Source organism: Eleginops maclovinus, chromosome 18, assembly GCF_036324505.1.
Source record: "Eleginops maclovinus isolate JMC-PN-2008 ecotype Puerto Natales chromosome 18, JC_Emac_rtc_rv5, whole genome shotgun sequence".
NCBI lineage: Eukaryota > Metazoa > Chordata > Actinopteri > Perciformes > Eleginopidae > Eleginops > Eleginops maclovinus.
The window spans coordinates 593985-620310 of record NC_086366.1 but is presented as its reverse complement, the minus strand read 5'-3'; the positions used below and the strand labels follow the sequence as shown (position 1 = coordinate 620310).

At 42.8% G+C, this 26326-nt stretch overlaps 1 protein-coding gene across 1 annotated transcript; it reads left to right on the top strand.

Moving 5' to 3' along the window:
* The first annotated feature begins 28 nt into the window (after positions 1 to 28).
* LOC134880019 (interleukin-1 receptor accessory protein-like) lies at positions 29 to 26326 on the top strand. The gene is made up of 12 exons (XM_063906676.1): positions 29 to 373; positions 9570 to 9646; positions 15624 to 15819; positions 16353 to 16436; positions 17959 to 18172; positions 19084 to 19252; positions 20392 to 20463; positions 22418 to 22541; positions 23223 to 23371; positions 23749 to 23892; positions 24653 to 24796; positions 24875 to 26326. Coding segments are annotated over exons 1-12 (1818 nt in total). The 5' UTR covers positions 29 to 371; the 3' UTR covers positions 25318 to 26326.

Here is a 26326-nt window from a genome sequence, read left to right as displayed (position 1 = left end):
GACTTTAAATCCGTTTTTGTTTCAACAGGTCAGTGGCTTGATGTTCCTCTGTTTGGACTGTTGGGAAATATCTCTGATGCATTTCGCAACGAGGGAGGAGCGTCAACCGGAATACGATCAGCTGTACTTCCTACACACACACACACACACACACACACGGCTGAGGACTTCACGGTGCTCCACCGTTACTCCAGCAGATTTACAGCCGAGACGCAGCGCTGACAGGCGGCTGTAAATCTTCAGAGCTCCCGGTGCTGCGGAGCTAACCAGAGAGTGTGTGTGAGGCTGCAGCAGAAGGACACACACTCACACACACCGAGATAACCCCGATCTACTCCTCCTCAGCGGCAGACCTCCCAGACCTGCTCTCCATGTAAGTCCTGCTTGTGTTTCTGTCAGAAAGTGTTCCTCTCCGGACCGGCGGAGAGGGTTCCGTGGGTCCGTTTACCGTCTGTCGCACCGAAGGGAACATCTGGATCCTTGTTATCACAGAGGAACCAGTGTTAGGTCGGGGTTAGAGCCTCATCAGAGAGCCAGAGGAATAGTTCTGTTGGTTACTGGTACCAGTTCATGATAACTGGGAGCACATCAGCCTGGTTCGTCAGACTGGTTCTGCTGGTCGGCTCTGATAGGCTACTGCTCACCCCTCTGTTCACGCAGTTTAGAAATCATTTCCAGACATGTTTCCCAGTTTCTTCGGAGGTTCGGACTATTTTTTTTTGGAGACTTTTACAAATATTTGTAGGACTTTGTTTCCGGATATTTTCGACAGCATTTCCCCTCGTCGCTCAGGAATCCTCTCGACTTTCTCCGCAGATGTTTGTTTTGTTTCTCGCACTTCACGCTGTGCTCCGAGGGCTCGGTTCATCTATGCAGCACTATTTTTAGGACATTTTAGCCAGATATTTTCTACGTAATAATCCACTCTGGTCTCATGTTTGTTTACTTCATTAATTCTGTGTTTCTGCTTCAGTATTTCACTGCTCTTTAAGGCTGTGCTCCTTTCACCTCCTTATTCTGTTGGAACTTTTATTGTTATTCTTTGGACGTGAACCAGATATTTTCCACATCAATATCCCATGTTTTTGGGACATTTAATCACATATTTCTGGGATATATTTCACAATTTCTTCAGCCTTTTGCTCCTGTTTTGGTGCTGATTTGACCTCCTCTGTATTCACTGTTTCATAAAAACTGGCACACACAGCGTCATACTGTTTCTACTCTTCATGAATATCCACACACACCTTTTCTAAATTCACTGAAAGTTGGTCTGGATGATGAAGGGTTTAGAGTCCGTTGGCAGAGAGTTCTCCATCGATGATAATCAGATTAAACTTAATCCCATCAGCGTGAGGATTCTGCAGAATCAGCACAAACACACTGCAGCACACCTGCCTCTTCATCATCATCATCGTCATCATCATCGTCATATGTGTTATTATAAACAGAGTCTTTAAGTGAGGCAGATTTAAAGAACTGGTCTAACTGGTTTGTAGAACAGGTGGATCTGGGGGGCCTCAGCCTCTGAGAGACGGGACCTCCTTCAGTCCGTTACAGTAATATCTGTAGCAGTGAAAGGACATCACTGCGGGGGGTCTCTAGAGTAAGGCAGGGTGAGGGGATCCTGTGGCGCTGATCCTGTTCATGAGAGGCATCCGTTGGCTGTGAGGTCATCTCTGAACCAGTAGGTTGCTGGTTGGATCCCAGTCCGTGGAGCAGTCTGTTTATTATTCAAATATTTAAAGTTGTTTTGTTCATTTTTCACATATTCTTTCCCATATTTTATGGAAATATTTCACAGAAATTCAGCGGAATATTGATCTTTGTTGAGACAAAGTGGGGCCATTGACATGCAGTAAGTCCTATAGACCTACAGGCTGTCCTCCAACAGGAAGTAGAGCCCAGTAAACTGAAATCAATGAGCCCAGTCCGGTCCACGGGTCGATAGAGACACGTACCTGCACGAGAGGATGGTGATAACACGTCTTCAGCTGAACTAAAATACCTGTTGTATATTTTGCAGCCCGTCCTCCCAACCGTCTGACCCTCAGGGGCCTCCGTCAGAGTGCTCTACTCTAGCCTTCAATGGAATCCAAGTCCTGTGTGTGTGTGTGTGTGTGTGTGTGTGTGTGTGTGTGTGTGTGTGTGTGTGTGTGTGTGTGTGTGTGTGTGTGTGTGTGTGTGTGTGTGATGGATGTCCCTCCTGGGCTCCATTAGTTCTGCCTGTCGGTCGACCATGACTCTCTCTCTCTCTCTCCGTCTGTCTTTTCTAAAACTCTGCTCCTCAGCATTACGCTCCCTGGGCTTTTATTCTGAAAAATGGGGACACCTGTCTCCTGTAGAGGACGTCCCGGTGCAGGACACCTGTAATCCTTCTCTGACTGAGCAGGCTGAACCTGACTGAACCTCTTGGTTTATTACTCTCTAATACATGTAGTAATTGTCTCCCCTATGAGAGCGCCGTCTGGCATGAAAGACATCAGACATTTGATTCTGTTTTCACATCTTTTTGGGAGATTTTTTCAGATTCTCTTGGTGGATTTTCACATTTGATTCAACATTTTTCTCCTTTTTCGTGCTAAATTTAGCCAATTTTCACTTTAAAAAAAGACATTTTTTAATTTGGACATTTTTCACTTAATCTTCAAGACATTTTCCCAACATACTTAATATTCAACATACTTAATATTCAACATACTTAATATTCAACACACTTAATATTCAACATACTTAATATTCAACACACTTAATATTCAACATACTTAATATTCAACACACTTAATATTCAACACACTTAATAATCATCATACTTAATATTCAACATACTTAATATTCAACATACTTAATATTCAACATACTTAATATTCAACACACTTAATATTCAACATACTTAATATTCAACACACTTAATATTCAACACACTTAATATTCAACATACTTAATATTCAACACACTTAATATTCAACACACTTAATATTCAACACACTTAATATTCAACATACTTAATATTCAACACACTTAATATTCAACATACTTAATATTCAACACACTTAATATTCAACACACTTAATATTCAACACACTTAATATTCAACACACTTAATATTCAACACACTTAATATTCAACATACTTAATATTCAACACACTTAATATTCAACATACTTAATATTCAACACACTTAATATTCAACACACTTAATATTCAACATACTTAATATTCAACACACTTAATATTCAACACACTTAATATTCAACACACTTAATATTCAACACACTTAATATTCAACACACTTAATATTCAACATACTTAATATTCAACATACTTAATATTCAACACACTTAATATTCAACACACTTAATATTCAACACACTTAATATTCAACATACTTAATATTCAACATACTTAATATTCAACATACTTGGAAAGTGTTTCCCGTTTCCTTTTAGACTTTATTCACATATTCTTCAATTATTTCTTAAGCCTTTTACTAATGTTTATTCAGATCGTTTCTGGGACATTTTCCCAGATATTTTTGACATCAATTTGAAAAGAAATTCACAATTTTACTTCTGTTGTCTCGTTCTATCCCCCTCCCCCCCGCCTGTCCTCTCTCATGGTCTCTGATGCCGATCTCTCAGTATGATGAGACTCAGCTTCTGTCTCACATGACGCTCTCGCGTTAGAAGCAGTCATTAAGTGAAGGATGGAGAGGTAGGGAAAGGTGAAGCTCAATTATCTAACTTTGACATTTTAATAATGACGTTGGTCTTAGGTGAGAGACAGAGTGCCTGAGTTTGGGTCATCTATAGGAAGCTGGTCATGGATTACCATAATTGCTATCTTATCATCTGTCGCTTCCAGTATACAGATTGAGAGGATTTACAAAACATCCCCTGTAGGAGCCTAAATGCAGTTTGTTGGTGTTTTGATACACTCATGGGAGGAGTTTCCGGGGTTAATCTGGGGTCAGTCAGGAAATGCAAGAGTGGAGCCACACAGTTTTTTGACCTCTCTCACTCTCTCTCGATCTTTGGATAAACTGTATAACTTTGTAAAAAGACATTTATTTTCTGTGCTTATTTCATCTTGAATTGAAGTAAACGGTTGAATTTACCGAGTTGTCCTGTGGATTTTTTGATGTGGATTACGACGAGGGAAATTGCTACGAGCGTCAAGCTAAGGCTTCATTTATTGGAAAGCTACATTAGTCAAAAAACTAGCTCTGCATGGATTTACGCTACTGGAATTTGGAACGGCTTGACTCGAAACGGATAACGAAAGAAGGAACTTTGCACTGACTTCACGGTGGTATTGAGAAGATAATTCAACAAACCGTAAGTTTTATCTGCCTTTGCTCGGCCGCGGATCGCTAATTGACGCTACTTTACAAGGACGGCAGTGAAGTGCATGCGCGTGCCGTGCCCGTCGTTCGGCTGAATGACGAAGTGGAACGGATTTCAAGCGTAACGCTCACTCTGCGGTGCTTCGACATTTTTACCAAGTAGGCTAAGTGTGGAAAATTCAGCTTGTTATGGATGAACAAGACAGTGGAAAACGAACAGTAAAAATGACTGAGAAGGCTGTAGAGGAACGCAAGGCTAGACAAATCCAAGCACGCAAATGCAAGCTGTCCCAGCTAACTAGCATGATAAAGCAAATTGAGCAATTAATGGAAGACGATGCAAATGTCGACACTGTAAAAAATAAATTGCGTGTTGACTTTAGTATTTTGCATCAAGAGTTGTCCAACCTAAATTCTGGTTTGCAACAATTCATGGATGAGGATGAATATGCTGATAATCAAAAGAATTGGTTTGATCCTAAAGATAAATCAATGGATGATTTCTTCTGGAAATGTGAGGAATGGATGAAAGAGGTCATGAAACGCTCAGTGCAGGCTGAAGAGTGTGATGAACAAGTAACACACACAGATAACAGGTCTACATCGTCAAAATCGACTACTAAACGTACAAGTAGACGCGGATCACTATTTGGAAGCGAGTGGTCAGCTTCTTCCTCAGTCAGAATAAAGGCAGAAATGGAGCGTGCATCTTTAAATGCAAAGGCTGCTGCTTTAAGGGAGAAGTTGGCCATAGAAAAGGAAGAAGCAGATTGGCATGCAGAAAAGGGATACAGAGAAGCAGAGCACAAAAGAATAGAAGCCGCCATAAAGGCTAGAAAAGAAATGCATGAAATGCAGACTGCTCTTGCTGAGTCAGATGCAAAAATTGAAGTTTTGCAAAAATATGAATACACACAAGCAGGCACGAGCATCAATGACATTGATGAACAGGTTGGCGAAACAGAGGTAAAAACTACTTTTCAACTACCATCACAGCACGTCATAACTAACCCCGACGTTAAACCCATTCTTCAGCCAGCAATGCCTCAAAGAGCCTCAACTGCAAAAGACATGGAACTCAATAGTGGACCTGGGCTTGATAGTCTATGCAAGGCCATCTCTCAGCAAGTCAATGTGACAGAGTATCTGGTGAAGAATCACAACGCTTCATTACTTCCCCATCTCACTATTCCAATATTCAAGGGTGACCCGCTTGAATATAAATCCTTTATCAGATCTATTGAACATGGAGTTGAAGGCCGCACTGGCGACAATCGTGATCGCCTACAATTTTTGCTGCAGTACACAAGTGGACAACCGCACGACTTAGTTAAGAGCTGCATCCACATGGAACCCTCAGCAGGTTATGCTAAAGCAAAACAAATGCTGAAGGAGTTTTTCGGCGACGACTACAAGATAGCAGAAGCTTACATAATGGAGGCTTTGGATTGGCAGACAATTAAGCCAGAAGATGGCGCTGCACTACAGTCCTTCGCATTATTCCTCACTGGATGCTCAAACACAATGACAGATATTAGCTACATGGAAGACTTGGATAACACAGCTAACATAAAGGCATTGGCTAACAAGCTTCCATACAGACTCAAAGAAACCTGGAGAAAGTCTGCCTGCGACCTACAAGAAAAAACAAAGAAAAGAGCGAAGTTCAAGGATTTCGTCAACTTTGTCAACAAGCAGGTTAGATATATGTTACACCCACTCTATGGAAACATAAAAGAAACCACCACAGGCATGAAAGACCCAGTCCGACCAAAACCACAATATGCCGAGACATTCAAACCCAAGAAGGTATTCACAACTGCCGTTGTTCCCGCCGGAATCGAAAACAAAGTCAAGATGGAAAACGACAAGCAAGCAACTTTAAAAACACAACCTGTCACAGTGGACGCAAACAGCAAGCCTTGTGTTTATTGCAAAGGAGAGCAACACAGCCTCACAGTCTGCAGAAAACTCAAGGGCAAGCCACACAAAGAGAAGATTGACTTCTTGAGACGCAAAGGTTTGTGTTTTGCATGTTTGAAACACGGTCACATGAGTAGCAGCTGCAAAGAGAAAGTTCAATGTGAAGAGTGCTCTCGACTGCATCCCACACTGCTGCACATGTACACTAAAGACTTGCAGGGAGAAACTGCAACAGAAAGTCGTGGACAACAATCTTTATCAAGTGCTCTTGTACAAATGACTGAAACTGTTGGCATCATTGGGGCCGGTAAGGAGGATTGTGTCCTTTCCATTATTCCAGTGTGTGTCAAGGCACAAAAAGGAACCAAGGCAGTGAGAACATATGCCTTTTTGGACCCAGGTAGCTCAGCTACTTTCGCTACAGAGTCACTGATAAACCAACTTAACATGAATGGACGCAATGTTAATATCTTGTTGCGTACTATGGGTAATGAATCTGTTGTGAACGCATGCATTGTCACTGGACTGGAAATCAGTAGTCTGGATGGCAACCAGTTTATTGAACTTTCAGAGGTGTATTCACAAAAACACATCCCTGTAACCAAAGATAATATCCCCCGCCAAGAGGATGTTAACAGTTGGCCTCACCTAAAGGAGGTGAAACTTCCCACTATCAAAGCTGGGGTTGGATTACTCATTGGAGCAAATGTTCCCAAGGCGATGGAGCCACTACAAGTGGTCAACAGCGTGGACGATGGACCATACGCCGTGAGAACAATATTAGGCTGGACTGTAAATGGACCGCTCAGGGGTGGAAGTGGTACAATGGAGACAAACAGATTGACAGAAGTCTTTGCTAATCGAATCTCAGTAGCTAAGCTAGAAGAGCTCTGGCAACTGCAGTTCAAGCAGGACTTTCCCGATGCCGGACAAGACGAGGATATCGAAATGTCCAAGGATGATCACAAGTTCGTCAACACGGTGTGTCAATCCGCAAAACTTTCGGACGGTCATTACAGTGTGTGTCTTCCAGTGAGGAACAAGTCATTGTGTATGCCAAACAACAGATCAGTTGCAGCGCAACGGGCTTTGAACTTACGAAAAAGATTCTCTAAAGACGCCAAGTTTTATGCGGAATACGTTGCATTCATGGATGACATACTCAAGAAAGGTCATGCTGTAAAGCTCGACAGTACAGAACAGGAGCCAACTGAAGGGCGGACATGGTATCTGCCTCATCATGGAGTCAGACATCCAGTCAAGCAAAAACTGCGCGTCGTCTTTGACTGTGGAGCAAGCTTTGGAGGGACATCGCTGAACCAACAGCTCCTGCAGGGACCGGACCTGACAAGCTCACTAGTGGGGGTCCTTATGAGGTTCCGACAAGAGACTGTGGCAGTTATGGCTGACGTGGAGGCCATGTTCTACCAGGTCAGGGTCAGCAATGAAGACACGGATCTCCTCAGGTTTCTCTGGTGGCCTGACGGGAACTATGAGCAGGAACTTGTTGAACACAAGATGTTGGTCCACATCTTTGGCGCAACATCATCGCCAAGTGTGGCAACCTTTGCGCTTCAGAAATGTGCAACAGATTTTGAGGAAGAATTCTGTCAGGAAGCTGCCAGAACAGTCAAGAAAAAATTCTACGTAGATGACTGTCTTAAGTCAACTACTGATGAAGACACAGCAATCGCCCTTTGCGCCGACCTGAGGAACATGTTGGCAAAAGGTGGATTTCGACTAACAAAATGGTCAAGCAACAGCCGGAAGTTACTCAACTCAATACCTGAAGAGGAAAAGGCAAGGGTCGCGCCCTTGAAGTCCCCAACCATACCAAGAATGGAACTGACTGCAGCCACAGTTGCAATCAAAATGGACAAGCTTCTGGAGATAGAGCTCGAACTGGAACTTCACGACTCCATCTTTTGGACAGATAGCACGGCTGTGTTAAAGTACTTGAACAGTGAAAGCACAAGGTTCAAGACTTTCTGGAAACGCTGGTGCAGGGAATACCTCATGCAGCTTCAAGAACGTCAACGATGGTTCACGCCTGGAAGAAACTTCTGCGTCGGTGACGTGGTGCTGATTGTAGACGACACTTCACCCAGAAATTCATGGCCACTTGGAAGAATTGTGGAAACCTTTCCCGACAAGAAAGGCCTGGTTCGTCAGGTGAAAGTCAAGACCAAGACCAATGAGCTTTGTCGTCCAATAACAAAGCTATGTCTTCTGCAAGAATCAGAAGATAATTGATGAACTGTTTTGAAAGACCCGTTTGGACAGGGCGATGAACAAGAATAAGATTTGTTTATATTGTTGTTCTTTAACTACAGTAAAAGTAACATAGCATGTAGGCTCCTTTAATTTAAGTTAAAAGTTTGAGTAATTGTCTTCAAGGGCATTGATTACAATTAGGGGCCGGTAATGTAGGAGCCTAAATGCAGTTTGTTGGTGTTTTGATACACTCATGGGAGGAGTTTCCGGGGTTAATCTGGGGTCAGTCAGGAAATGCAAGAGTGGAGCCACACAGTTTTTTGACCTCTCTCACTCTCTCTCGATCTTTGGATAAACTGTATAACTTTGTAAAAAGACATTATTTTCTGTGCTTATTTCATCTTGAATTGAAGTAAACGGTTGAATTTACCGAGTTGTCCTGTGGATTTTTTGATGTGGATTACGACGAGGGAAATTGCTACGAGCGTCAAGCTAAGGCTTCATTTATTGGAAAGCTACATCCCATCTTGTACTAAACCCCCCAAAATCATTAATATGATTAGACTAGGGTGAGGGTCCAATCTGTGTGTTTCCATTTTGGTTTGGTATGCATCTCCAGTTTATTTGGAAAGTTTGGATGAATTTCTTTGGACATGTTTCAAATCATTTTAGGTCATTTTTCAATTTTTTGAGACTTTATTCTCCAATATTTCTCACAATCTGTTCTGCGTTTTATAATGTAGAGCAGTTTAGCATGGTGTTCTGTAACACCGTCACATCTGACTCTCTTTCACGGTGTTCGATTGTTCACGTGAGTCTTCTCATTTTTGACACTTTTAAATGTTCTTCAAATGTTTGATAATTGTTTTTAAAACATTTAAGGTATTTATTTGTTTCAAAGATAATTCTGTCATATTTTTGGGACATTTTTCATGCATTCTTTGGGTGTTTTTCTCAATTATTCTACATTCTGTTCCTGTTTTCAGAAAACATTTCCATCTCAAATCACTTTTGTTTGAAACGTGACTCAAATGTTTAACCTGCTTACTTTCCCAACGTGCGCCTTAAACAGTCTGTCTCTCTGCAGGGCGTCCTTCGTCTCCACCCTCCTGTTCATCCTCGTCACTGTGGGCGGGATAACACCAGCTGTCAATCAGCCGTCAGGTAGGTCCCAGCTGTGGGGGGGGGGTGATGGAGTGTCAGTCCCAGCAGTCCAACAACACTTTCCTTTAATGGTCAGAAAGCTCTTCATTATTCTCATACTGCCTGTGCTGCAGCTCCTCTTCTCACCCTCCGTCTGAAACCAGAGCCCAGTCTAAATTCTGAAAAAAAGTCCAATTATGAAAAAGAAAGCAAAAAGTTACCCACAGGGAAAATATAAATGATGAAAAAATGGAATTATGAAAGAATTCTGAATGAAAGTCAAAAATAAAAAAGTCAAATTATGAAAAATGTGAAATTATAGAAACAAAGAAATCAAATCTAAAATCAGGAGAAAAAAAAAAGTGACATCTTGAAAGAAAATTCAATGTCTGAGAAAAAATCATTTTCACCGTCCGTCTGAAAACAGAGCCCCGAAGAAATTCAGGAAAAAAGTCCAATTCTGAGGAAAAGTAAGAAAAGTAAAATGGTGAGTGTTCCACAGTGATGGTGACACTGTCTCCTGTTTTCTTAGTTGCAGACCCTAATGCATGAATGGGTTTAATGACAGCTGCATTCATTGGTCGGTCCACAGGAGAACGTGTTGGTGTTTGTGATCATGATAGTTATTCTTTATTCAAAGCTGCCAGAGATGCTGTTGTCAGTCCAGCTGACGTGGGAAGGACGTTTCTCTGGTTAGTTGTTCGTTGCAGATGTGGTTTTATGTTTCATTTGGATGTAAAACTGCTGATGCTCAGACACCCCCCCCCCCCAGCGTCCACAGAAGGTAGAGAGTCTGCTCTCAGAGCCGGGGTTAATTAAAAGCAGAAGCAACGGATGGTCCTGGAGAGGAAGGTCATTTAACACTGTCCGGGGGGGCTGGGGGGCAGTGGGTTGGAGGAGGATGGATATACAGGGAGGAATAAAGTGGGGGTTGGGGGGGACGATGGATGTTAAATTAGGGTTAAGGGGAGGACGGGTAGATGTAAAATGAGGGAGGGTGAAACGATGGATGGACGTACATTGGGGGGGTTGGGGAAGGATGTTTTAAATCCCTCAGTGGGGTATTTACTGACGTGTTCTATGTAGAACATGTGAAAACCTCTCCAGCTTGTGTTAACCACAGACCTGATTCCAGATGAGCAACCAAAAATACATCCAGAAACCATTGACCTCCACACCAGGGACAGGAAGTGAGGAGATGCTGAGTCATGTCAGGGTTTCAGGGGGTCTAGTTTTTGTAGAGAAACATGTTCAGGTCTTGCAGAATAAACATAAAACTCTCCCCAACATTTATTACACTCCTAGTGTGTGTGTGTGTGTGTGTGTGTGTGTGTGTGTGTGACTGCAGACTGATAGGAGGATAGTGAGGGAGGAGGGTATACGTGTTGGAGAAGGTTTTAATAGAAAGACTAATACTCTGGGCAGGAAAACCTGACAGGTCAATTACCAAGACACACACACACACACACACACACACACACACACACACACACACACACACACACACACACACACACACACACACACACATACACACACACACACACACACACACACACACACACACACACACACACACACACACACACACACACACACACACACACACACACACACACACACACACTCTGTACAGGAGGTGTAGGGAGCCTCCATTAATCTAGCGCTCAGGGTACAGGATCCTAAAAGCAGTGGGGCTGAAACTCTCCTGCACTATAGGCTCTCAAACTGAGGCTCCGGACCCAAACCAGGACGCTGTCGGCCCACACTGCGCTGAGTTCAATCCGCTACTGAGACTAAATCTCTGGGGACGTTGCAATTAAAACCAAGAAACTAAACCAGGAGGAACAAATGAGAAATACATCTACTTGTTCATTTGAATGTTTTCCACCGGTTTAAACCAGTTTGGGGTATTTTACCCCACATCCACTGGGGGTTTCTGAGAGAAACCTCTAGCTATCTCCTCATCCTTCAGAATCAGAATCAGAAATACTTTATTTATCCCAAATTGGGAAATGTTTTCGTTACCGCAGCAAAATACAATACAATATGAAGCATGGCAAAAAAAAAAGAAATAGAAATATAGAGCAGAGAGTCCTGCAGCCAGAGGGGAGCTATAGCACAGAGTTACTGCTGAGGGCAGGGAGGTTCTGCTGAACCTGTCCTGGTGAGGAGCTGGAGCAGTCTGTTGGAGAAGGAGCTCCACTGTCCTTCCAGCTGCAGGTGGGGGTTTATCCATGATGGACAGCAGTCTGTTCAGAGTCCTCCTCTCCACCACAGCCTCTAAAGGGTCCAGTTTGAAGCGATGACAGAGCCAGCTTTCCTGATCAGTGTATTGATTCTGCTGGTGTCACCGGCCCTGATGCTATATCAGTATGTAGTGTCTCTACTTTAAAGAGTCCTCTCCTGCTGATGTTCAGGTGTATATCAGTATGTAGTGTCTCTACTTTAAAGAGTCCTCTCCTGCTGATGTTCAGGTGTATATCAGTATGTAGAGTCTCTACTTTAAAGAGTCCTCTCCTGCTGATGTTCAGGTGTATATCAGTATGTAGTGTCTCTACTTTAAAGAGTCCTCTCCTGCTGATGTTCAGGTGTATATCAGTATGTAGTGTCTCTACTTTAAAGAGTCCTCTCTGCTGATGTTCAGGTGTATATCAGTATGTAGTGTCTCTACTTTAAAGAGTCCTCTCCTGCTGATGTTCAGGTGTATATCAGTATGTAGTGTCTCTACTTTAAAGAGTCCTCTCCTGCTGATGTTCAGGTGTATATCAGTATGTAGAGTCTCTACTTTAAAGAGTCCTCTCCTGCTGATGTTCAGGTGTATATCAGTATGTAGAGTCTCTACTTTAAAGAGTCCTCTCCTGCTGATGTTCAGGTGTATATCAGTATGTAGTGTCTCTACTTTAAAGAGTCCTCTCCTGCTGATGTTCAGGTGTATATCAGTATGTAGTGTCTCTACTTTAAAGAGTCCTCTCCTGCTGATGTTCAGGTGTATATCAGTATGTAGTGTCTCTACTTTAAAGAGTCCTCTCCTGCTGATGTTCAGGTGTATATCAGTGTGTAGAGTCTCTACTTTAAAGAGTCCTCTCCTGCTGATGTTCAGGTGTATATCAGTATGTAGAGTCTCTACTTTAAAGAGTCCTCTCCTGCTGATGTTCAGGTGTATATCAGTATGTAGTGTCTCTACTTTAAAGAGTCCTCTCCTGCTGATGTTCAGGTGTATATCAGTATGTAGTGTCTCTACTTTAAAGAGTCCTCTCCTGCTGATGTTCAGGTGTATATCAGTGTGTAGAGTCTCTACTTTAAAGAGTCCTCTCCTGCTGATGTTCAGGTGTATATCAGTATGTAGAGTCTCTACTTTAAAGAGTCCTCTCCTGCTGATGTTCAGGTGTATATCAGTATGTAGTGTCTCTACTTTAAAGAGTCCTCTCCTGTTGATGTTCAGGTGTATATCAGTATGTAGAGTCTCTACTTTAAAGAGTCCTCTCCTGCTGATGTTCAGGTGTATATCAGTATGTAGAGTCTCTACTTTAAAGAGTCCTCTCCTGCTGATGTTCAGGTGTATATCAGTATGTAGTGTCTCTACTTTAAAGAGTCCTCTCCTGCTGATGTTCAGGTGTATATCAGTATGTAGTGTCTCTACTTTAAAGAGTCCTCTCCTGCTGATGTTCAGGTGTATATCAGTATGTAGTGTCTCTACTTTAAAGAGTCCTCTCCTGCTGTCCTTAATAAGGAATCAGTCATTATCATCACGTCTTTGAATGCGTCATTACTCATGCATTATAAATGAGGTGTTTGAGGACCTGGATGAGTGTCTCTCTGATTTGATGGATCCGCTGCGGACTGAGTCAGTGCTGAAAGCATTAGCCAATGAAATCAATCAGCAGATAATGAGTCTGCGTTAATTCTGATGATCAATTGTCATTAAAGTCTCTCCTGCACTTTTTTATTGCCGTCATCAGTTTGAGGCGTTTGGCTTCTCTACTCCCGGAGTATGCTGGTATGATGGAAGGTTGTTTGGACTACATTACCCATGACCCTCAGCAGACGCCTCCATGGAAAATACTGTTTAGAGTTGTTGCGGGAACTCAAAACATTGAAGTTATTAGAATATATGTATTTATTTAGAATTGACACTACTTATTCGTATAGTTTCTCTGCATTTGGGATTACAGTGCAGGTTAAACTTAAAAATCCAGTCTAACTTCGGTCAATATGCAACCCTTTAAACAACACATGAGTAGATAGAGTATCCTGGTAGCAGAAGACACTTGACTTTCTTGCAGGATTTGCTCATTTTTCTTTTCTTGAAGTTCAAATGATATAAAATGACATGCTCTATGCAGACGATGTTTGATTATACATGTTGAAAGATTGCAAAGTTAGGGTTAGGGCCGTGCACTGGCTCTCGGGGATGGAAGAAGTTTAAACACTTTATAAAAAACTCTAAAGAAATTCATAACAATTGTTTATAAAGCCCTGTTAAAATACTGTGTAAACAAGAGCAAATTAAAAACTAGTTAAAATCCCAGGAGCTGACTGGACCACAGCAGAGGAGGCGGAGCCCACTTCTCAAATTAATTCAGTCAATTAAAACATTTTCTAACAAATCTTAATGGATAAAACAAATGTGTTTGAATAGCAACCTAAAAGATAGACCCTCCACATTTCCCCTTATTATGATCAATCTGAGGCTCCTGTTTTTAACACTCTCTGTAACAAGAGATATTAACCCTACGGAGAGCTGAGATGAGGGCTGGTTGTTTCTTGGTGTTTATCCGGTTTCAAGAATAATTTCCTTACATTTAAATGATTTTGCTGATAAGTTAACATATGAGGGAATAAACCTCTCCTCTAGCGAGGGGCCCAGACCTCCCTATGTTGTTGTGGCCCTCAATGTGAAATGGTTGGACCTCCCTGATCTAGGTACATGTATTTCTTCTGAACTCGTAGCAGCATCTTCCTCCCAGGACACTTAAGAGTTCTTAAAGAATGATAAAAGATGCCATAGTCCTTCTGTGGATTCTCCACATGTTGGTTTAAAAACATGATGTTGATGATAATGTGTAAAGAGCCACGCTGTGTTATCAATGTCCTCATGATAACTCCGTGTCCGAGCTTCAGATGCTTCTCAGCCTCGTTTGAATATGTATTTTGAGTGTTTTCAGCCCCAAAGAGTTATCTGTCATCCTTCCCCCCCTGCTCTGTTGTTCCTGCCTCAGTCCGAACAGCGTGTTGTACAGAATAATGAATAAATGGATCATCAGAAGCGTTTTTATCTCCGATAGAGCCTCTGACGGATCCTCTGTAAAGTGTTTAGTGTGCAGCAGCTCGGAGGATGTCAGGGTTTTAATGGACCCGCTGCGCTCCACTCCTTTAATGAGATGCCAGCGTGATAATGTCCTTCCTGTAACAAGGCCATTTAACGGCGGAGCCACTAAGCTCTGTTTGATGCTCGCATAAAACCCTTCAATCAGCTGCCTGGACGCCGTCCAATGAGAGAGACGTCCCTGCACCCCGATCCATCATAACGTGATTATAACCTTAGAGAATAACTTCATTACGGCCGCTGCAAGATTCACTGAGTCTCAGATCCAGGCTTCAGACCCTCCAGAGATAATGAACCTTTGTGACCACGAAACGGAAGATAAACCGTGACACATATATCCTGTCTGACTCACAGTCATGTAGGGTCCAGCCTGGAGAGGGAACACTTGAGTTTATCAGAAGTTGTTACTTTTTAAACCCCTTCAGTCGTTCAAAGATCCTCTCCTTGTATAACCATGTGTCCCCTCTGTGTTCAGAGACTCTAAAGTCTCAGGAACAAAGACTGTCTTTCTGTCCTGATCCATCGCTATAAAAACCTGTCTGAAAATCAGCTGATCAGATATCGGTCACTTTGTGGTGTCAGTGTTTTTTAAACCGCCTCAGTCGTTTAAAGATCCTCTTCTTCATGTCTCTTCTACATCAACATCTCCTGATGTTTGTCTCCCCTTAGAGCCCATGTGTTATGACTGGGGGGAGTCCAGTGTGGGGGGGGTGTCAGTGCTGGAGGGGGAGGTGGGCTGGCTCTCCTGCCCTCTCTTCTCTCACCCATCCGTCTACAACTACACCTCAACCCAGAGCGCCGGTCACAACCTGTTCTGGTACCGCCTCCCCGAGGGCCATGACTTGGAGCAGCCGATCCCCTACAGGTATGTGATGCGGTGTTTCTGTGCTGGTCCCTGAAGGCAGCATCTCCCTGGTCCATGGCATTTTGAATCATGGCAATAATAAAGATGCAGTCTATCCAATGGTAGAGTGTATCATTGTAACGCTAGTTCAATCAGGACTGGTTTTGATGAAACAACTTGTATTTATTTCTCAGAACACACTGATGATTAGTGCGGACGTTAAGGAGACAAATGTATAACTGAAGGAGACTTGATGCCACTAAATGTCCACAATATATATCTAATCTCATACCACAACATTAATAATGATGTAATGATTTATAGCCCAGCTTCGGTCCACAGGAGGTGAGAGGTAAAGCTAAAGCTGGGTCTGTCCCCTCGGCCTGCAGAGCTACAGGACGGGTTTAAAGAGCTTCCAGAGACTCAGCGAGCGTCTCTGACTGATGGAGAGCTTAATGATTTCCCTTCAGACAGGATGCATGGAGGCTCCATTAGCGTCAGCTGCTAACAGGACATCAGTTCTGGTTCTGATTAGACCTGATGTGTTTCTGCAGCTCGAGGCTCAGCAGAGACCGGGACAGACTGTGGCTGCAGCCGAGCAGCGCCGCAGACACCGGCCTCTACATCTGCATGCTGAGGTGAGTCCAACCCATTTCATCAAGTTAAATAAAATGAAATCATATCATTGGAAATAAAATGTAATTAAATAAAGAGATATCAAATCAAATGAATTTGAATTATACAAATGAATTCAAATGAAATGAAGTCCTGTAAATTGAAACCCATAAAAGTAACATCAAATTAAAGAAAAATTAAGGAACTACAAATAAAAGGAGAACCATCTTTAGGTTAAATTAATATAATATGAACAAGGAGGAGTAAATGATGTATGTTTTGCAGAGTTTGTGTCACAGTGGGTTTTTATTATAAAAGGCTTTTTACACATCTGTTTTCATTGCTGGTAATTAAACTCTACTCTACAGAGTTAGCTTAGCCCTTGTAACTAACCCCCCAGCTCTAACTCTGGTAGGTCTTGTTTGAAGTGAAAATATCTGACCTCTCCTCGTTGTTCAGAGTTTGAGTCTCTGTGTTTCTGAAGTAACTGTGAGTCTCTTTGGATGAAAGATAAGAGCCTCAGCTAAAGGAGATGAACAGGACTGATACAAACAGAGGACACATCAGAGCAGGCTGAAGGTGTCAGTGTGTTTGTAAAGCATTTTACTGATGCTTTGACTAATTTCAACAGCCCAGTGTGTTCTGCTTTCTCTTCCTGTGTGGTCAGAACTCACTTCCTGTTTCCTTTCCGATACACTCAGCTCGCACGGCTAAAATGACTTTACAGAACGTGTGGGAACGCCGCTCGCTGCTCTGCGATTAATCAGCGTCCTGCTTTCTGTATGACTGCATGACCTCCTTCTGGAGGAGCAGGATCTTTATATGAGACAGACAGTTAGACATACAGTTAACACGTGTTCGCTCCAGAAGAGGCACGTTTTTCTGAATAAAAGCCTGAGGGTCTATGTCCTCACTGGAGGCTAAGGAAAGGCAGGTTTTTCAGATTTAAAAGTCAATTTATTCTAACAAGTATCTCAGGGTAAGGCTTGTTTTCAAAATAAAAGCCCCATAGTGTTACTCTATCATCCAAGAGGCCCCATGGAATGAGTGTTTCCTTACCTGAAGCCCAGAACTAGGCATGTTCTTCAAAATAAAAGCCCCATAGAGTAACTCAACACCTACGGGACGACCACGAAGAGGCCCATCCAAGCGCCTGCTTAGGATCGTTTTTCAAAGCAACTACAACTAAAAAGTAGGGGTGAGAATCACCAGGGTCCCCACCATACGATCGTATTGCAATTTTACAATATGCTAAGTATTGCGATATTATATATAGCGATACGTGAGTACTCTGCAGCAGATACCGTTTTAGTATATCCAGATTTAATGTCAATAATGTTCTATTTCTGAACGCATATTCTGTGTGCAACTGTGTCTCTGAACAAAGTCAAAAGTCTGAGAGTTTCTGAAAAAATCTGAGAGTTTCTGAAAAAGTCTGAGAGTTTCTGAACAGCTCAGAGTTATGCTTGTTTCCCCAGAAAGCAACAACACAGATGCTGTTGTGGTTAGCTACTGAACATTAGCATTACTGTTGCCTCTCCGCAGGAACAAGACGTCGTGCAGTAAGATCGCGATGCGTCTGACCGTCCTTCGGCCCGACGAGGTCGTCCGCGCTAACGACTGCGATCTTCCCGTTGCCGTGGAAACGACCCCCATGGTCATTCCCTTCCAGATGGGGGAGATAATGGACTGCCCCGACCTGCAGGAGGCCGCCAAGGTGGCCGACGTCAACACAATGACCACCGTCACCTGGTACAATGTAAGAGGAAAACACACCTGTTGTAAACATAAGTACTTTCAGTTGAACAATTTGAAACAAGACAGTATTATAAATGAAACAATATAAAAGAATAAGAATAAAGGCAGATAAATACAGTAGAACAACACTCGTTTAATTTAAGACAGATTCAGATTCAATCAAATCAAATGAAGTTGTTTGAAACGCAGTTCAACAACTTTGAAATAAATGACATCAAATAAAGTAACCCATTTTACGGGATGAACAAAAACATGTCCAGTTTAAGTATATTATTTATACACCAGCAATTCCTTATGTTTCAAGATATGTGTTCATTATTCATTTGATTGTCCTACAGTGGGCAGTTTAATGTATGAAGAGCTGATGCTCTCCACAACTGTATTAAGAAACTTTACAGACGAGCATGCAGAGGAAAAGCCTCCGGGAACATTTCAACGTTACAGTTTTACGTTTCATTCCAGTTTATAAACAGATCGAAACACTCGCTGACAGAAGCAGCTCAGGTTTCTGCTTGTTTTCCAAAATAAAATCAACAGAAATGCAGCTTCTGCGGTGGTTAGCTACTACGCTGGAAATATCAGCATTTGTTTATTGCTTTGGTAAACCGTCTCTAGGGCGGTGGTGGTGGAGTCCGTAGGGTCTTGGCTTGGGAACTGGAAGGTCACCAGATCAAGTCCCCGAAAGATTACAGAGGTGTCCCTGAAGGCACCATTCCCTACACTGCCCCCCGGGCGCCGTACATATGGCAGCCCACTGCTCCCAGCACTAGGATGGGTTACATGCAGGATGTTCCCCTCTGTGGGACCAGTAGGGGTTCCTCTCTTGGACCAGTAAGGGTTGCTCTGTGGGACCAGTAAAAATACCCGTACTTTTACACCTCAGTTTGTTAAACCGGTATCTGTGCTTGTCAGAAATGCAAGCAGCCCCCGTTCTTTGGGGGCAACCGGCAGCAGAAGGGGGTCCGTCTGCAGGTCCACCAGATGCTGGGACCGTACCAGGGACTGTACATCTGCACGGTGACCTACCTGAGGAGAGGACGAGCCCTCAACTTCACCCGCAGCATCAACGTCAGCGGAGTCAGTGAGTCACCAACTATACTACATACTACTACATACTGTGTATATGTATACTACATACTGTGTATATGTATACTACATACTACTACATACTGTGTATATGTATACTACATACTACTACATACTGTGTATATTTATACTACAGACTGTGTATATGTATACTACATACTGTGTATATTTATACTACATACTACTACATACTGTGTATATTTATACTACATACTACTACATACTGTGTATATTATACTACTACATACTGTGTATATTTACTACTACTACAGACTGTGTATATGTATACTACATACTGTGTATATTTATACTACAGACTGTGTATATGTATACTACATACTGTGTATATTTATACTACATACTACTACATACTGTGTATATTTATACTACATACTACTACAGACTGTGTATATTTATACTACATACTACTACATACTGTGTATATGTATACTACATACTGTGTATATTTATACTACATACTACTACATACTGTGTATATTTATACTACATACTACTACATACTGTGTATATGTATACTACATACTACTACATACTGTGTATATGTATACTACATACTACTACATACTGTGTATATGTATACTACATACTGTGTATATTTATACTACATACTACTACATACTGTGTATATTTATACTACATACTACTACATACTGTGTATATTTATACTACATACTACTACATACTGTGTATATGTATACTACATACTGTGTATATGTATACTACATACTACTACATACTGTGTATATTTATACTACATACTGTGTATATTTATACTACATACTGTGTATATTTATACTACATACTGTGTATATTTATACTACATACTGTGTATATTTATACTACATACTGTGTATATGTATACTACATACTGTGTATATGTATACTACATACTGTGTATATTTATACTACAGACTGTGTATATTTATACTACATACTGTGTATATGTATACTACAGACTGTGTATATGTATACTACATACTGTGTATATTTATACTACAGACTGTGTATATGTATACTACATACTGTGTATATGTATACTACATACTGTGTATATGTATACTACAGACTGTAATGATGTATCAGTCAGGTGACTGATGCGTGTTTCCCTCTCAGCTCCGCCCAATCTGCCCAAATATCCAATCATCTTGAACCCCACTAAGGAGCAGATCTTCACTGTCAAACTGGGTGAGTTAAACATGCAGCGTGGCATCATGGGAGTTGTAGTGTTCAGCTTCAGTGTGGCTCCTCCTCTCCTCGGGTATAAAGCAGCCAAAACTGTGAATAGAGTTTCAGTGTGCGGCTCACGCTAACGCTAGCTCCCCAATCAGCAAAGTGTAGTTTATAACTCAGAATACTTGAATTAGAATAATTGTGAATTTAATATCTTTCAACCAGCTAATCAATTATTAGAATAAACCATTTTTTATTTCATTTATTACAAAACGTAATTCATCAACTCTTTCTGTAGTGCATGAAATGAATAAGTACATGTGTTTGGTTACGATCCACCACTTTCTTTCTAATGGAGCAAAGGTCTTTAAATATATCCCAGAATGCAACATATTCATTCTGAGTGCTTTTAGTCCTATTTGGAAACAAGAGTTGTTGGTGCCCTTCAGCCTCTTGTGGCCCCGAACGAGTATTACAACATCAACCAAATACTAACATGTTTCTAGAAAAACCCAGATGTATATTTTGGTACCTTATGTCACTTCCACAGAATAGATCAACTATGCATAAAACTACCGTGTACTAGTCTGACTGCTTTGATAACAATAACAGCAATGATTATACAGCAAACTGTTAATGTAACTTTATGTACAGCGACACAGTGAGACGTGAACTTGCAGCATACTTTGCAAAAACTATGATAAAATAAACCTTCGTAGACCGATCTTTCTGTCACATAGTCCGGTGTTGCCACGGTGCTCTACTGCAGTAATTACTGTGAGTGCTGCTAATGAGCCTCTGCATGCAGCACTGCCTGCAGAGCATCCAGATGGAGCTTCATGTGTTTCAGATTTTATGGTTTCTGAGTTTTTATGGCACCTCCACCTGCAGCTGCTCTCTCTAACATTAAGCCGCTCCTCCTCTGCCAACAACTTCTCTAAATTGTGTTTTCCTGAGAGCGTCTCGCGGCAGATTTGGCGCTCACAGAGCTAACCGTGTGTGCAGAATTAGCAGACTCGGCAGGAGCTCGTCCAATAAAACCTCACAGGCCGTTAACAGCCAGTATGGACACACACCAACACGCACACCATCACATGCCTTCAGAGGACAGTTTGATGAATGTGTTTCATGTGCAGACCTCTCGTTTGAAGCTGTCTATCTTCTGTGACTGCAATATCACAGAGGGTGTTCCCTCCAGCTCCTCCTGCACCTCCTCAATCCCCCCATAGAGTCTTTGTCCTGAAGGGATGTCAAATATCTACTTAAAGACACCAAAAGGACAGAAACATTATTTGATATACATGCAAAAGAACCTCAATGAAGACAAATAACACACCAAATGATTTCTAGAAAACACACAAAAACACTCCATAGAGGACTCCAAATGACTTCATAGAGACTCCAAATGACTTCATAGAGACTCCAAATGACTTCATAGAGACTCCAAATGACTTCATAGAGACTCCAAATGACTTCATAGAGACTCCAAATGACTTCATAGAGACTCCAAATGACTTCATAGAGACTCCAAATGACTTCATAGAGACTCCAAATGACTTCATAGAGACTCCTAATGACTTCATAGAGACTCCAAATGACTCATAGAGACTCCAAATGACTTCATAGAGACTCCAAATGACTTCATAGAGACTCTAAATGACTTCATAGAGACTCCAAATGACTTCATAGAGACTCCAAATGACTTCATAGAGACTCCAAATGACTTCATAGAGACTCCAAATGACTTCATAGAGACTCCAAATGACTTCATAGAGACTCTAAATGACTTGAAACAGCCACTCAAGAAGATACAAACAAACGTTGAGACACATCACACCTGAGAACCATAGACTGATGAAAGGGCCGCATGCTCTGGCCGTTAAACATACACACTGTAACTGTCAGATCATATTGATGGTGTTCATATGAAACTAATTGACTTGCTGTGATTAACGCCCCCCCCCCCCAGACTCGGAGGTGCGTTTGGTGTGCAAAGCTCTGCTCCCGTACCTGGACTCTCCCTGGGACCTCTGGTGGACAGTGGATGGGAAGAAGGTGGACAAACTCCCCGACCGCTTCTCCAAACAGAACAGGTACCCGCCAGCCCTGTGGTCTGTAGTATGAGACCTTCAGTAAAGAACAGGTTCAGACACCAAACATGATCCTGTTATTCATCTGTCACCTAGAGTCTGTTTCCCAGTAGATAGATCCCAGATTCGCTGAGGTCCGTTTCAACCAGCAGTCCTCGATCAAAGCATAACTCGGACTTTATGAACATCACCAACGACAGCAGTGCAGGGAATATATGGCAGAGCTCAGCAGGGTCAACCGTGCAGGATTTATTGAGGCATTAAATCTGCAGCACACTGACAGCCGGGCTGTATGGCGTCTGAACGCTTTATTTGGAAATCTGCTGTGTGGGTCATTCCTGGTATTCGGTGCCGTAATGGAGGGTGTGTGATAAGACTGATTGTATCTGTGTGTGAGTGCGACATTAGCATTTGTTGTTGTTTATCTCTTGCACAAACGTGATCATCTGAGCTCGTGATAACATGTATCTCTAATAGTCAAAGCAAACGTTATTAGACATTTTGGGTCTCAACTTCTATTCAGTTTGTGGCTTTTATTTTGAAATGTACGTGAGTTGTAGTGTTTACTCTTATTCATCTCCCTTCACCTATTGTCTTCTTCTCCTCGCAGGATTGAAGGTAACTCACAGTTTGTGTTTTACTGCGGCTGAGTGTTTTATTTTGAAATTCATGCTGTGTTTGCAGACTGCTGAAGAACAACTACGGCGACCGTACAGAGGAGTCTGTGCTGGTGATTCAGGACTTCTCGTCTGAGGACCTGAGCCGACAGTATAACTGCTCCGTGAGGAACGACGCCGGGTTCACCACCCACAGAGCAGTGCTGCAACGGGAGGGTTAGGACATCTTATTTTGGAGGGCAGCCAGGAAGTTCCTCCCTCCTGCTGCAGAGTTTAATGCTCTACTTTTGGGGAAAGCTACCAGAAGATTTTATCTCCCTATCATTTATCTCTGTTTAGCTTCAGTCAGTTGACCCAACACTTCCTGCTGATGTTTCACATTAAAGCTTACGAGGAAGACGGGGTTTATGGTCTTGGAACCTATGCAGGCTTTTAGTACCAACCTTTGCCTCCTCAGTTCGTTCTTTAACGTCACCTGTGGGGAATAGAAAAGCATTGAACCAGTGTGTGTGTTTTATTCCTGACTCCTTGGATTCATTTAATGGAATCTCAGCCTCTGAGGCTCACCTCGGCCCGTTTTGTTTCCCCCCCAGTGTCGGTGCCGACGGTAGAGCTGGGCTGTGGTCTGGGGGCCACGCTGGTCCTCATGCTGCTCCTTTTCGTTGTCTATCACGTCTTCTGGCTGGAGCTGCTGCTGCTCTACCGCTCCTGGTTCGGCACTGATGAGCGGCACACAGGTGAGCGTGTGTGTGTGTGTGTGTGTGTGTGTGTGTGTGTGTGTGTGTGTGTGTGTGTGTGTGTGTGTGTGTGTGTGTGTGTGTGTGTGTGTGTGTGTGTGTGTGTGTGTGTGTGTGTGTGTGTGTGTGTGTGTGTGTGTGTGTGTGTGTGTGTGTGTGTGTGTGCGTGTGATGACAGATGTATAGTCAGCAGAAGTTGGGTTGATTAGCGTCTGCAGACTATAGTTCAAAATGTCTCGGCTGATTTGGACGATATTGGGGGGGTTTTTGGGGGGTTAGCTAAACTTAAAACAGAGTGTGTTTCTTTGATGGGAGAGGTCCCTCTGCTGATCAACATCGGGGACTTTTATGACATTTAAAATGTAGAGTGTGGAGTTCCTGTGCAGATAAGGAAACTATGATATTGAGAACGTGACGTCAACACGACGCCTTCTTTCTGAGATATCAAAAGAGAACTTCATCAGAGCGGCTCCGCTATAAAACAGAGAAGAAAACAGAGAATAATACAGAGAAGAATACAGAGAAGAATACAGTAGTGTATGAATTATAAGAAGGACAAGGACTGTTCTTATTGTCCTTTTTGAGGTACTTGTACTTTACTTGAGTATTTCTATTTGATGCAACTGTGTACTTGTTCTCCTCTACATTTATTAAATACCTTTAGTTACTTTACAGATCTCGGTTAATGATGTGTCTGTGTGTCTGTGTGTGTGTGTGTGTGTGTGTGTGTGTGTGTGTGTCTGTGTGTGTGTGTGTGTAGACGACAAGGAGTACGATGTGTACATCTCCTATGCGAGGAGCAGTGAGGAGGAGCACTTCGTGCTCTGTACGCTACGCAGCGTCCTGGAGAACGAGCTGGGATATTCTGTGTGTATCTTCGACAGAGACAGCCTGCCGGGGGGGAGTGAGTACAAGTACACACTGATACTACAGTACCATCTCATGCTGCAGCCCCCCCTTCATTAACCCCTCTCCCCTGCAGCCATCACAGACGAGACTCTGAGCTTCGTGGCTCGAAGCCGGCGCCTCCTGGTGGTGGTTAGTCCGGGGTACGCCTCCCGAGGCTCCCAGGCTCTGCTGGAGCTGCAGGCCGGCATCGACAGCATGGCGCGGGGGGGGCACCTGCGTGTGATCCTGGTCCAGTACAAGCCGGTGGGGAGGCAGGAGCTGGTCAGGGAGCTGAGGAGGGCCCGGGTGGCCCTGGTGCTGGTGCGATGGCAGGGGGACAAATCCAGGGAGCTGACGTCTCGCTTCTGGAAGAGGCTGAGGGTTGAGCTACCCGTGAGGAGGGTGATCAGCCGGGGGGGGGAGGAGGGGAATAAAGAGGTGCTGAGGCTGCACAGCCAGAACAGCACTAACTCCCAAACAGGCCTCATCACCGACACCCTGAAGCACCCCCAGAAAGTCTTCCACTCAGCAGCGTAGAGCACTGTGTTCCTCTGGACCAGCGGCAGGATGTCTAATGTCCCACAGAACAAGGCAACTGTGCAACTGTGCACAAATATAAGTATTACAGAGTCTGATTACCCAATCCACATGAGACGTGACGCACATCTGCAGCGTAAACAGGACAGTTGATTCTGATAAGGAACCGAGGCAGAGCTGCAGGAAGTGATGTCATCAGAGACCACAGGCTGTTAGCAGACGAAACTGACTCTAAGAAATGCTGGATAGAAATAGCTCTGAGATTCAGCCACTGAAGCAGGGCCTTATCATTCCCACCCAACCCATGGTGACTGTTCTGGAAACATCTCAGATTAATGAGCTTATCATGAACTAAGTAATTAGAGTAATTACCAGTCAGTGATGCGTTTTTCACTCTTAGTATTTACTGATAGGCCGAAAAATCTGTCAATAAATGCAAAAATATAACAAATTCTTCTGACACCAAGAGCCATTAATGACATCATTTCACCAGTAAAGCCTCTAGTGGTTGGTACAGGAACTGCACATCTTAAAAACAAGCCGATCGGAATAACGTTGGGTGTCGTCTGCAAAGAGACAGATTCAGAATAAAAAGACTTTAAACTACTTTAAGAAAATGTAACAGCAAGGAATTCAATTAGTCAGAAATATATGTATTAAACTCACCTGCAGCGTTCCCTACCCTGCTCCCCGCATATGGCAGCCCACTACTCCCAACACTAGGATTGGACAGATGCAGGATGTACATTCCCCCCCCCCCCCCCCCCCCCGTGGGACCAGTAAGGGCTCCTTCCTCTCTGGTCGTTGCTGTAACTCTACTCCAGTCTCTCTGTTGCCTCTAAGTGATGCAGCATATCTGCAATAAATCAAGGTTTATCTTTCTTTAAATGAAACTGAACGTTGCGGTTCTTCTCGAACACTTTAGAAAGCATCCTGCACTTTGTCTTCATTTCAGTTTGTATTTTTTCTCTAATTCACCTGATGTTTTAATAAATGCATTTTTCATCTA

Bases quoted from the DNA above. Each gene is read 5' to 3' on its own strand.
- LOC134880019 (XM_063906676.1), top strand. The intron at 19,253-20,391 runs GTGAGTCACCAA...TTTCCCTCTCAG, and splicing joins CATCAACGTCAGCGGAGTCA to CTCCGCCCAATCTGCCCAAA. The intron at 23,893-24,652 runs GTGAGCGTGTGT...GTGTGTGTGTAG, and splicing joins CACTGATGAGCGGCACACAG to ACGACAAGGAGTACGATGTG.